This window comes from Musca vetustissima, unplaced genomic scaffold, assembly GCF_032173495.1.
Source record: "Musca vetustissima isolate MV318-11 ecotype Yass unplaced genomic scaffold, APGP_CSIRO_Mvet_v1 utg29272, whole genome shotgun sequence".
Taxonomy (NCBI): domain Eukaryota; kingdom Metazoa; phylum Arthropoda; class Insecta; order Diptera; family Muscidae; genus Musca; species Musca vetustissima.
The window spans coordinates 85,639-100,417 of record NW_026872914.1 but is presented as its reverse complement, the minus strand read 5'-3'; the positions used below and the strand labels follow the sequence as shown (position 1 = coordinate 100,417).

General features: G+C 33.3%; 1 protein-coding gene across 1 annotated transcript; it reads left to right on the top strand.

Moving 5' to 3' along the window:
* Window positions 1-4,857: 4,857 nt before the first annotated feature.
* On the top strand, window positions 4,858-13,951 carry LOC133321401 (glycoprotein-N-acetylgalactosamine 3-beta-galactosyltransferase 1-like). Its single transcript, XM_061530492.1, has 4 exons — window positions 4,858-5,138; window positions 13,246-13,342; window positions 13,403-13,675; window positions 13,736-13,951. The coding sequence occupies exons 1-4, from the start codon at window positions 4,858-4,860 to the stop codon at window positions 13,949-13,951; spliced, it is 867 nt and encodes a 288-aa protein (XP_061386476.1).
* Window positions 13,952-14,779: the final 828 nt, after the last annotated feature.

Below are 14,779 nucleotides of genomic sequence, written 5' to 3'. Positions count from 1 at the left end.
AACACCCACACTTCTGAAGCATCTAATAAATATTATTTCATTTGTTTACTTCTTAATTAGTAATAAATGAAATATTTAATGATAACAAATGAGAAATTATAAACTCAAAAAAAAAAACAAGTGAAAAAGCGTTAAGTTCGGCCGGGCCGAACTTTGGATACCCTCCACAATAGATATACTGGCAGGTACTTGAAATGAAAATAAAGCGAACATACCAAAAAGTGACCTTTCTACAAACTGATTATGTAAACCATAATGTACACCAAATACAAATTTCAGCAATTTTTAATGAATATTTTTACCCTCAGCCTTATGGCTAATGAGGGTGTATACACTTTGATACAGTGAAAATGTGCCTCATCAAAATATTGATTCTAGACCCCACGTTTTTCTTTTTTTCATGACCAAATCCATTTCAGAAAATTTTGATTTCATCCAAACTTTGCCTAATTTATTATTAATTCCAAACTTTGTTCAAGTTCGAAAAAGGGAAATATCTTCTGGTACGTCCTACACAGGGCTAGGCCTAGGCCTAAATCCGGGCTATAGTTACATTATCGAACCTTACGAACCTACGAATCCTCCGCAGGTGAAATGATTACAACAGAGTCTTAGAACCAACCCCAAAACGCAGAACAAATCAGATAACTATTTTAATATAAAAAGGGGGGTTATATGGGGGCTACGCCAAAAAGGGGGCGAATATTAATAATTTTTAGTACGGAGGATTTTTACCATATACGACTACAAAATACCAAATTGCAGCGAATTCGGTTGAAAAACGCGGTCAAGAACCCCAAAATTCCGAAAATTGGGGGTACCCTGATATGGGGGCTTCCCGAAAAAATGGACCTATATTCATAATTTTTTTGTGGAGACATTTGTTACCTATTAAGAACTCAAAATACTAAAAAAATGCGACCAAAACCCCCAAAATAATGAAAATTAGGAGGTACCGTTTTATGGGGGCTACCAGAAAAAGTGGGCCTATACTTATAACTTTTGTGGAAACATTTAGTACCCAATAAGAACCCAATGTACCAAATTTCAGCGAATTCGGCTGAAAAACGCGCTTAAGAACCCCAAAATACCGAAAAATGGGGGATACCCTTATATGGGGGCTACCGGAAATAATTGAACTATATTCATAATTTTTTGTGGAAAGATTTGGTACCTATTAAGAACTCAAAATACTAAATTACAGCCAATTCGGTGGGAAAATACGACGAAAACCCTCAAAATACTAAAAATTAGGAGGTATCGTTATATGGGGGCTACCAGAAAAAGTGCACCTAACTTATAATTTTTTGTGGAGACATTTAGTATCCAATAAGAACCCAATGTACCAAATTTCTGCGAATTCGGCTGAAAAACGCGCTCAAGAACCCCAAACTATCGAAATTTGGCGGGTACCCTTATATGAGAGCTATGCCTAAACGTGGACCGATATATTCCATCTTCGAACTTGACATGCCTGCAGACAAAAGACAACCCTATGCAAAATTTCAGCACCCTATCTCAATTCCTTCAGAAGATACCGTGATTACAACAGACGGACTGACAGAAGGACGGACGGACATAGCTAGATAGTCTTAGAATTTTACCCTGATCAAGAATATATATACTTTATAGGGTCGAAAACGAATATTTCGAAGAGTTACAAACGGAACGACAAAATTAATATACCCTCCATACTATGGTGGAGCGTATAAAAAAACAAGTTCATTAAAAATTAATTGTAATTTATATCCACTTAGAAATTGAATTTCTTCACAAAGATTTTAAATAAATAAGGCAATTTTCTAATTGAGTAGCTAATAAACATGTATGGCCATTTATGGTCTATCTTAACGTTTTGTGAACAATGTCCGAAGTAGAAGCATGAGTAATGATAGGAGATTGACATTAACTAAAATATTTCACATACATTAAAAATAATTTGTCACTAAGACAGCGCCACATTGGAGAAATATTTAAAGAAGGCGTCTAGAAATTTAGAAATTTAACGGCTCTTAAGATTCTTTGTATTAAATTTGTCATTCCGTTTGCAACACTTCGCAATTTTCACCGGATACTCTATAAAGTATATATTATCTTGCTTTTATTTGTTATGTTCTAAAGAGATAACAAAGCAATACTAAACAGCTAAAAAGTAAATAACAGACTCATACACGTTTTTATACAAGGTTCTCTTAAAAATAGTCAGATCTGGGTCTGATAGGGATATAGCCCCATTATAGGTATTTTAATAGTCCTAGAAGCATTTTTCAATTGAGGGACATTCCGGAACCGGAATTCTTCAAAGAAAATGTTCAATATAAACCTTTTTCTACATAGCCCCTATACAAGGGTCACGCGTCATGTTTGCGGATATTTAGATAAGGCCGGATGATGATGGGACCTGATTGGATTGTACAGTATTATCGAAATACCAAAACAAAAGCAGTAATGCAAAATTCATAAAGTTAGCTGAGACAAAACTAAAGCAACTCGACAATACAAACAGATTAGCCTCAAAATTTTAGTTATTTACCGTAATAATTACAATGTTTTGATTTCTACACCTATTTCGATTTATATAGATAATTATACCCTCAGCCTTATGGCTAATGAAGGTATATACACTTTGATACGGTGAAAATGTGCCTTATCGAAATATTGGTTTTAGACCCAATGTTTCTTTGGACCACATCCGTTTCAGAGAATTTGAAGTCGACTTAGCCATGTCCATCCGTCCGTCCGTTGTCCGTCTGTCTGGCTGGCTGGTGCGCACGAAAACTCTCGAAGGCAGCAACCGATTTCATTCAAACTTTACACATATTAATATTACTTCCAAACTTGGTGTATGTTCGAAGATGGGGAATATCGGTCCACTACTTCTAGTACCTCCCCACAAAAAGGTCAAAATTGTGCTAAAAAAGTAATTTTATAATAACATGCCAACGGACTATCCGATTTTAACGAAACTTTGTACAACCTATTATCTTTACCATGCCTAGATCAAATTTTAATATGAGACCCGTTGATCCACTTTTTCTGGTACCTCCCCCACAGAGGGTCAAAATTTTCAATATTTATAATACCAATATCAGGCGAATGAAATGTCCAATTTGAACCAAACTTTGCAAAAGCTATTAACTTTACGAAGCCTAGATCAAGTCCGAAGTTTTGACCTGGTACCTACCCCAAAAAAGGTAAATATTATATAATCTTGTAAATTTATTTAAATAACCGAATTGATCAAATTAAATGTGAAATACATTTGATAAAAACGACTTTTTTACGACGATATCTTTAGAAGGCGTAATGATTACAACAGATGGCTAAATCGTCTTAGAATTCCACACTTTGTGGGGTAAAAACTGACTATACCGAGTAACTATGACAGAATACGCCTACATTGGTACAACCCCAACACACGGAACAAATCAGCTAACTATTCTAATATATAAAGGGGGGGGGGGGGGAGGGGATATGAGAAAATTAATAATTTTTGGTAGGGAGATTTGTTACCATATACGACTACAAAATACCAAATTATATCGGATTCGGTTGAAAACACCGAAAATTGAGGGTCCCCTTATATGAGAGCTGCCAGAAAAACTTTACCTATATTTATACTTTTTAGTGGAGGGATTTGCTACCAAATAAGTACTCAAAGTGCTGAATTACAGCCAATTCGGTCGAAACATGCGATCAAAACCCCTAAAATACTGAAAATTAAGGGGTGCCGTTATATGGGGGCTACCAGAAAAAGTGGACCGATATTTATAATTTTTAGTGAAGATATTAGGTACCCAATAAGAGCCCAATGTACCAAATTTCAGCGAATTCGTTTGAAAACGCGCTAAGAACTCCAAAATATCATATATTGGGGGGTACCTCTATATGGGGACTACCTGAAAAAGTGGACATATATTTAAACATTTTAGAGGAGAAATTTGGTACTCAATATAAACCCAATGTATCAAATTCCGGCGAAATCGGGTGAAAAACTCGCCCAAGATCCGCAAAATACCGAAAATTGGGAAGTACCCTTATATGGGAGCTATGCATAAACATGGACCGTTATATCCCATCATCGTACTTGACCTGCCTGCAGACAAATGACAACCCTATACTAAATTTCAGCACCCTATCTCACTTCCTTCAGAAGACAGCGGACGGACACACATACTTAGATTTTACGCTGATCAAGAATATATATACTTTATAGGGCCGCAAATGAATAATTCGATGAGTTACAAACGGAATGACATACTATGGTGGAGGGTATAAAAATCAAAAAGTTGCTTTAGTTTTGACCAAGCTAAAATTGGATAATTTAGCTTTCAAGCTAAATTATCCAATTATCCTGCACCTCACCTGAAAATTGTTGTCTAGTGTAAATAGAAAAAATTGTAACTGTTTTATTTTTGTCAAAATATTTCCGGTTTATGTAGAAAGCAGTCCCATTAAATTATTTATTGTATACAAAAAATCTTGAAATTAACTGCCTTAGTAGTACCATTCTATTTTTGGCAGTCAAAGATAACGGAAAGAAATTGAGATCGCAAAAAAAGTAAAAAAGTAAAAGTGCTTAAAACACAAAACATGGATAGAAATTAATATTTAGATTTCATTAAAACAATGCTAAAATTATCAATAATCCAAACAAAATGTATCTCAACAACAACCCTATGTCGGAATGTAACATTAATAATAATCGGGTTTATAATTGGCATCTACTATACACTTTTGTGGTTAAATACTCGTGCAACACTAAGTGAACCCTGTTTCGGAAAAGATGACCATATTCCTGAGGAAAATAATAACACCAATATATTTGAACAAATGTCGACCACGATTCAGACAAACATGGTCGAATATTTATTCAACACAACCCGAGTATTATGTTGGATCGTTACCAACCCTGCCAACCATTTGACCAAGGCCATACACATTCGTCACACTTGGGGACGTAGATGTAATAAATTGCTGTTCATTAGTTCCGAAGCTGATGATATTTTGCAAACAATTCAGCTACCGGTTGCCGAAGGTCGTGACTATTTATGGTTCAAAACGAAACTGGGACTAAAATATATTTATGATAATCATATCGATGATGCCGATTGGTTTCTGAAAGCCGATGATGATACGTAAGTAAACTAGAATTTAATCTCATCGTTTGACTTCTGGTTTAAAGATGTTGAATTAGTTTTTTTTAATAATTAAATCAGAACATTTTGAAACCAGTTTTTATTAAATGCTAATTACACTTTGAAAGAACATGAAGAAGTAGTCAATAAATGTGAACTGGCATTCATAATGACTAATGACGATTTTATAGAGACTAGTTGCAATTTTTAATGCACTCCACAAAGACTGGTCGGTACATTAACATCGTCATTCCGTTTATAACTAATGAGAATAATAGTTTTATAACTTGCACCATATGATGGGGTGTATATTATTAATAGTATTCCAAATTAATTGATGGTATCGAAATAAAATTTCCCTAAAAATCTGCAGATACAAAACAAAAAAAAAAATAATCCCCATTTTCAAAGAAAATCCCCAATATAGGGGTACATTCATTCCGTCGAACTATTGAACGGAGATCCCATAATCTATATATATAAAAGAGTTGCGTTATAAGTGACTGACTGATCATCAACGCCCAGACGAAACGGCTAAAGCTAGAAGCTTGAAATTTGGCATGTAGGTGGGGTTTGGTGAGTAGGCGTGTGATAAGGCGGGGTTTTTGGAAATTCGTACTACGCGTACTACGCGGGAACGGTTAGATGTAGAACTTTGAAATTTGGCATGTAGCTTTGTCTATGGCGAGCGGACTAGAATTTGTGAAAAAAATTGGAATTTAGTACTTAGATGTACTAAAAAGTACTAAATATTGTATTTGAATGGAATTGGTGAAGATTCATAACTGAAACTTGGTATGGAGCTTAAGCCATTACAAAGAGAATACTGTGCAAAAATATTTTTTGGACATTAGTACTAAAAGGTACTATAAAGTACTAAAACTGTATTACTCCGGAACGGTTAGAAGTAGAACTCTGAAATTTGGTATGCAGCTTTGTCAGTGATTAGCAAATCAGAATTTGTGAACAAGTTATGGAAATTAGTACTAAAGGTACTAAAATGTACTAAATATTATACTACGATGGAAAATGTAGAGATAGATGTCTGAAATTTGGTATGTAGCTTAAGTCATTAAAAATAAAATGATGTACAAAAAATATTTTTTGGAAATTAGAACAAATATGGTACTAAATAGTACTAAAAACTGTATTACGCCAGAACGGTTGGAACTACAACTCTAAAATTTGGTATGCAGCTTTATCATTTATAAACAAATCAGAATGTGTGAACAAATTTTGCAAATTAGTACTAAATATTATACTACGATGAAACAGGTAGGGATAGATATCTGAAATTTGGTATGTAACTTAAGCTATTACAAGTAGAATGATGGGCAAACATATATTTTTTTTTTTTAAATTAGTACTAGAATATATTAAAAAGTTCTGAAATTTCACATATAGCTTTAACTATTACAAATAAGCCATTTTTTTTTTTTTTTTTTTTTTTTTGAATTCAGCACTAAAGTTGCGATAAAAAGTACTAAATATGTAAATACAATGTAACTGGTAGAAATAGAAATCTGTAATTTTGTATGTATCTTACTCTAAGCATAACTTTTTGGAATTAGTACTAAATACTGTAGTATAATGGAACCGGTAGGAATAGAAATCTGAAACACGGCACATAGATTTAATTATTACAAATACTATGCTATATATTAATATATTTTTGAAATTTGTACTAAAATGGTACAAAATATTAACTTATAATGGAAAAGTCATAGATTGAGATCTGAAATTTAGTATGTAGCTTAACTATTACAAATAGACCGATATGCACAAAATTGTACTAAATATTGTACCATAGTGAATGATAAAAAATATAAATGTAAATTTAGAGTACAAAAATGTCCAACTATAATTAACAGGCTGGGTTTATTGAAAATTCGTACTAAATGGCATCATTAATACAAAATATTGCACAGTATGGGAACATTTTTTGTATATTATAAACAAATAGAATACGAATCGAATACAAGTACTAAATATTGTATATGGTAGAATGGATGAAGATAGGAACCTGTTATTAAATAATTATCTGGAACTATGACAATAACAATTTATACATAAAAATTTTGCATTAATAACTTCTAAAATGTACTAAAAAGTACAACACATTGTATACGGCGGTACGGGTGGATATAAAAACAATGCTTTTGGCAATATTGTTTGACATTTGTACTTAAAGTACTAAATATTTTATACGACAGAACGAGTAGAGGTAGAGTCCTGAAATTTTGTATGTATATTTTGTTTAAACAAATTAAAAAAAGGATTTTTTTTTAATTTTTAGTAAAAAGTACTAAATAGAAAATGTTAGAGAAAGATATCCGAATTTTAGTATTACTCTTTGACTATGGTAAGTAAAATGTCTAATGGAAATATATACGGTTTTATGAAATATAGTTTCGAATCCCACATGAATCTATACTACAGCGAATGATTATGTGAATTTTGGTTAAAATTTCTAGTGTAGTGAAAAACAGGCGAGACTTCAAATACAAATAAGTGAAACTATGCAATAAGCCGCTGAACATCACAAGTACTAAAGTGTAGTCAATATTAAATGCTAAAGTTCCAAATTTTCTAAAATAACAATACTGATATTTCCAATGATGTTTCCAACCACATTGGATCGATCTTTTGATGTAATGAATAATGGGCTGGATCATTATTATGAGGATATACTAAAAATACCGACAATACCATTGAGTATTTTGTAATACGTAACGCACCAGAAATACTAAATTTCTGCAATTTTAATGAAAATCTTCACTATAAAGGCAAGTCTCTGAATAAAAAATGATGCGCTGTGCAAAATTGTAATTTGTACTATAAGGGTACTACTATCAGTACTAACACGAACTAGATATTTTACTATTAGTATTAAATTACCGGAAGGAACAAAAAAGGTTAACACAGTATTATAGAACTTTTTACATCAGTCCATCGGGACGATCGAGAAAATAGTAAACTTACAGAACTTGTACTCGATTTAGTAGGATAGAAGCATTAACGTTTCTGTACGAAAGAAATACGGAGTAAAATCTGAGATTAAAACAAACATATTAAGATATAAAACCTATAATAAAAATGTTTCAAATTTGTACATAATCCAAAAGTATATTGCGTAGCTAAAATAATGTTTATTTATTTAACTATAAAAAGTTTCGCTAACAACGTAGCGGGCCTATGCTAGTGTATATATATTTGTGATCAGAATAAAATGACGATTCTTTAATTTAAGTTATAGCTTTGGAACTTTGCACATACGTTGCTACTACTCCTAGGATATTTAGTATTGAATAGAAATTATAGAAATTTGTCAACGCAGATCCATGTTTTGACATTGTCCTACTATTAAGATTTAGATACATTTTAAAGTATTTTGATGATCCTTGGCTCATTTGCCAATCGATAACGATCATTTAAAGATCCCTGAAAATAGCAGGCAGATTATGGTCCTAGGCGTATTTTCCAAACTAAGTGGTTCAAATTTGTAATTCCGTTTCCAGTTGGTTGTAAACTAAACCATGCAATTTGCTTCTAATTTTCGGTATCCTGAAGATGTTATACAAATTATCCTGGGTTTCTGTAATGTTTTAATTAGTTTTCTTAGAGGATAATATATCATTATGTCAACTGGTCAAACATAGAATTTTTCGTTCGTGAAATCGGTGGAAAATATATACTAGGTTGGAGAAAAATAAATCCATTTTTATATGAACTATAGGACTTTATTTCACATGCTTCGGAATGCCCGATATGGGCTCAATATACACCGTTTTGTTGTATGATTTGTTGCCATTTTAATGGTAACTTCATAACGCCTCTCTCACAAAAGTCCTGCTCTCTATTTGCAAAAAAAAACTCTAGTAGCCGATTTTCACAATTCTCCCAATTTATAATTAAATAAATTTTGCAATGCAAGAAAAAGATGATAATTGTTTGGTGCCAATTCTGGACTGTATGGCGGATGCATTAAAACTTCCGAACCAAGGTCCCGAAGTTTCTGGCGAGTCACTGTATGTGTGTAGCCTAGCGTTGTCCTGGTGGAACACGACACCTCTCCTGAATAGATTTACACATTGATGGAAAATCTTTACGGGAGATTGCAGTGTTTCTACTATACAATATGTCGTATCTAATCCATATCGACGTCGTAAAATCTACATTAATACTTCTTTAAGCGGCTTAGAACTGGCTGTATGTTTGGAACACGCTTAAATCAGTGCTAAACTACATCAGATTTAAAGTCGAAATGCTGTCAGAAATCCCTATATTAGCAGATTGTTTTTTTTCAAAAAGCACCAAAATAAGTAATACATACAAATTCTATCCGTTTTATGACGGCTACCCTAAAAAGCGGACCAATATCGATAGTTTTAGTAGGTACCCAATGAGAACTAAACGTAGCATATTACAGCCAATTCGGTTGAAAAACGTGTCAAAATTCCCCATAATACCGAATATTTGGGGGTATCGTTATATGGGGTATATACCAAAACGTGGACCAATATACCCCATTTGGAATACCGACCATTTTAGGAGTAAAAGCAATACCAGTGCAAAATTTCAAAGCTCTATCTCAAATATTGCAATCTTCATCGACATAGAATTTTATTCTGATCAACAAGTTACACTCCACATTATGGTGGAGGGTATAATATCAGATGGACGCGTAAAAATTTGACGCATTCAAGAATGGTGGCGGGGTGTTTTTCTGCAGCTGGGGTTGAAAAACTCAATTTTGTTGATGTTGTCATGACAGCAAAGGACTATATAAACATTTTCAAGCAAAACTTGATGCAAATTTCAGTCGCGGGAAATTATAATTCAACAGGATAATTATCCCAGACATACTGCGCTAGATTTCAGATTTTGGATCCTGTCCCAAATATCCGAAAGCCTAGATATTAATCAATTGAATATTTGTGGTTAATTTCGAAGGAAAAGTTATGGCATTATAGTATCAGAAACGTGAAAGCCTTTAAAATAGCTTAAAAACGGAATGGGATCAAATATCACCCGAATTAAACTCCAAACTAGTTAAACCATGCCTAAAGATATATGTGTGGTCTTACTTACTTAGCTAGCTTGTGGCAGAAAGTTTGTTCCATAAGCCGAGCTTCAAAAAGATCTACAGGTCGGTCCTGTGCGCATCTAATCCAATTTGAAAGACCATGTTCGAGATGTTGCCTTCCACATGATCTTTTCATCGAATTCGTGGCCTTCTCCATCTGCGTGAACCATCAGTTGGCTCGCTTTTATATGCTTTTTGAGCTGGGGTATCTTCATGCACTCTCACAACATGATCTAGCCAACGTAGTCGCTGCAGCTCGATAGGTCGATGTACGAGAATAGATGGTACAACTCATTGTTCATTCGGCGGCGATATTCACCGTCGACGCAGATCGGCCCATATATGGGCCGAAAATGTCTCTCTCAAAAACACTCCAAGAGCTGCCTGATCTCCGGTTAAAGTTATCTTCCATAGCCGTATTGAAATGTTGAACGCAGCAGAACTGAGGGGATTGGGCTGTCAAATTCTGTTTTAAAGACGACGAATAGGCGGGATGTGTCGATGTATTTTCGTGGGTCTTTTCCAGGATTTGACGCAATGTGAAAATCTGGTATATAGTGGATTTTCCAGGTCTGAAGCCGCATTTGTATGATCCAATAATATCATTGACCATTGGCTTCAGTCGTTCACACAGCACGCTGGATAGCACTTTATATGCGATAGGAAGGAAAGTAAGTTATCTATAGTTGGCACATATCGTCATGTGCACGGGACACAGGTGGTCATAAAATAAAATAATATCCAACAAAATATTAACTTTTATTAGAATGCATAATATCATCATTATTTTTTATCTTGTACATCTGTACAAATATGATTTTTGTCATCCATAATATGAAATCTAGCGGCTGAATAATGAATGATGAGAGCGGGGTGTATTCATGTTTTTCTATATAAAAGAACATTATTTTTGAAACAAAAAAATGCGCATGATGATAGACTAATATGTTATTAATGCGAATAATTTGTTTAAAATCTCAATATTAAGATGAAACGCCATAAAAAACGAATTTTCAATAGATACTACGGTTTGTGTTGCATTTTTCCCGAATGAATCTCTGGATTGACACAAACAGCTGATTTGGAATAAGATCGTACAAGATAGGGTTACCAAAGTTCGAAATTTTTAATTCACATAGGAGGTAACTTCTGAAGTGAAGTGTAAAGAACACGACGCACTATGTCGCGAGTTCATATAACCAGCGGCCAAAAATAGAAGGAGTTATCGTAAGTTAATGAAATTTGGTACACGTGCTTATTATTGGCCTAAAGAGCAACTGACAAAACATTGGATAGATCGCACCAAGATTTGGTATACCTCCCATATAATGGGTCTTGAGAATGTCACCCTTTTTGGCCTATAAAATCGTTTATATTTAAACAAATTCTATGAAAATTGGCAATTTACATTTAATTAGGCCTATAAAGCAACTGACCAAAAATTGGCAATTTACATTTACTTATGCCTATAAAGCAACGGAACAAAAACTGGGTAGACCGGACCAATATTTGATATACCTCCCATACACAGGGTCTTGAAAAATCCGATTTTTTGACCTATAAATTGTTTATATTCATCCAAATTCCACGAAAATGTTCATGTCTTCGTTATATGCTAAATTAAGTATAGTAGTTTTACTTTTGTTATTTTTATTATAATATAAAGAATAAACTAAAATAAACTAATAAATTACTATAAATATTTTTATCATTCACAACATTTTCGAAACACACATCATATATATGTATATGTATATATATATAATATTGTCTTCCCAAATGTACGATTTAGTATCATCCACATTATAATCTCGGGCCTTTACTTTATGGCTGTTTAAGGATATTACAAGGTCGGATTGTAATATAAAATACTACAAATAAAATCCTTATTTAACTCGGCTTTAACAAAAGTTCGAGCTGCTACTAATTATTTGTTGTCATGACTTGTTAGCATCTTGTGAAAGTTGCTCAAAAGGTATTGTACTGCACTTTGCGTATCCCATGCCATGAACTAATATTTTTCTGTATGAACCTTCCACAAAGGTAATTCTTGTGCGACCACTAAATTAAGATTATAAGATTATGTCTCAAATGATCTGATAAATAAGTATAATCTTCAAACTGACTGAAAATTTATTTAAAAGCTATATTTTAAAACCAATTCTCCCATATCTCCGCTTCGAATAACTTAATTGCATATTTTATGTAAAATATTGTATTATTACTATGTTCTGAATCCATTTTCTCCTTCCTATTTGACCCTCATTAACTTATTAATTTGTATACATAACATATTTGACCATTCGCTTCCAACCATTTCATGAATATGTCATATTTTTTCATAAGGTGGTCACCAAAAAAGTTAAATAACTCTTAGGACCGCAGGACTCCCCAGCTATTAGAGCTAACCTTTTTTAAACTTTTTTTCTGCTCCACTAATTTCAAAATTTGATGAACTAAGTACTACAAGTATGGACGACTGTATACACCATATGATATCTATATACAAACAAACTAAAGCGAATCCTAGTTTTTACATCCACAGCAACCAGACTAAAAACTTTTATAATAACCGTTAATTTGAATATTCAAATATTTGAGCATCAGAAAAACACACCCATTTTTCGAAAATATGGTAAAAAAATCAGTTTATAAATAATTATCAGATTTGAACCTTTGTAGAGACAAAATTACTCGACATATCGATGTAAAATTTCATATTTATTCTAATTGGAGTATTTTCTATCAATCCTCATCAAAAAATTTGTCCTCCGTGGTACTTGGTTTTGACCATTTTTGGCCACGGTCGTGACACTGTGTGACGTGTGTTCCCGAACATACCCGAATGTATATGAAATTTTAAAAAATCTGCTTATTGGATCGAATACATTGTAAATTCTTTATTTTTAGAGGGTGTACGAATACGTATTTCAATTACTGTATATATTTTACGCTCATACCAATGCATGCGTTATTTGTCACCCGTGACGATTTAATCCTCGTCTCGCATTCTATTTTCAGATATGTAATAATGGAAAATCTTCGATATTTCTTACATCAGTATTCCTCGGATATACCAATATATTTTGGTTGTAAATTCGATAGGTATATAAAGCAGGTAAGATGATGGAACACTGTGTACTATTTTTGAGTTTATTTAAAAAATTCTTCCTCACAGGGTTACATGTCCGGTGGGGCAGGTTATGTCATGAGTAAAAAAGCATTGATTAAATTCGCCACCGAGGCCTATGACAACAGCCGTCTCTGTAAATACAAAACAATTGCTGAGGATCAACAATTGGGTATTTGTATGGAAAATATTGGGGTCATAGCTGCTGATTCAAGAGATGAAAATGGGTTGGAACGATTTATACCATTGCCGCCAGTTGATGTCCAACCTGAGCCACATGTCGAATGGTATATAAAATGGGTTTATCATGAACCAGAAAAGGTAAGGCTTTGATATGCCATGCTGTTAATACTTGTTTTTTCATTTACTTTATTATTTCAGAATGTCTCCTGTTGTTCACCACATGCTATATCATTTCACTATATAACACCCGACGAGTTTTATGTTCTAGAATATTTAATATATACTTTGAGGCCATTTGGTGCTCCTGTTTATGAAAGTTTGCCTACGAAAATAAATGTTTCAGAGATTTATGCTGCCGGTATGCCAGATGCTGAACCTTTAATGGTTCCACAAACTGTCGATAGTAACGGATAGTATATTTTATAGTTGATTAATATTAAAAATAATTTCAATAGTCTGGTTTCCGTGTATCTGTTTGATTTAGAATAAACAAAAACAGCTTTTTGGTATGGTCTAGACTATGAATAACTGTCGAATTCGTCTGAAAATTTAATATATATATATATATATATTTTTTTGGAAAATCTACCCGTTTTCTAGATTGTTAAACTAGATAAATAATTTTAAAAAATGTTTAAGTGAGTTGGAAAAATACATAAAATAAAAAAGGGGGATAGAAAAGAAAATAAGCTAACAAGAAGTATTAGGAGGTAGATGGGAAATAGTTTCGAAGGCTATAGAAAATGGACAGAAAACATATTACGTGCTAAGGTTGCACTTTCCCAACCACTTTAGGTTACTAATGATGCTATAGTTGAAAGGAAGCTTAGGCTGACGTGCGAGAAGCGATGCTATGATATGCCGCTAGAAGACGCTATAAACCTCTGCGTGTGTTTTCTTATGGCATAGCGAAAAAGCTGTCAGAGTGGATGCTACGCTACAAGCAAGACAAAGCGAGTGCAAGCGATAAAGCGTGTTGTGCAATGGTTTATAGCAAGAGGTGGCTTTGGCTCTGTTTGAGTTTCTTTGTTTATTATTTTTATTTACCGTTATTGATCGGTTTTTGGCATCGTTCTTTTGCATATTATCGAATTTTAATGGCATGGACCAATCTGTCGGTATTTTTGTGGACTCAAGTTCAAATTTAATTAAATAATAATAAAATAGTTTGGGAAATTTTCATTTCATAAATATTCTTTTAAAAATTATTTTGAAAATATTTTGGGATATGAAAAATTCTTC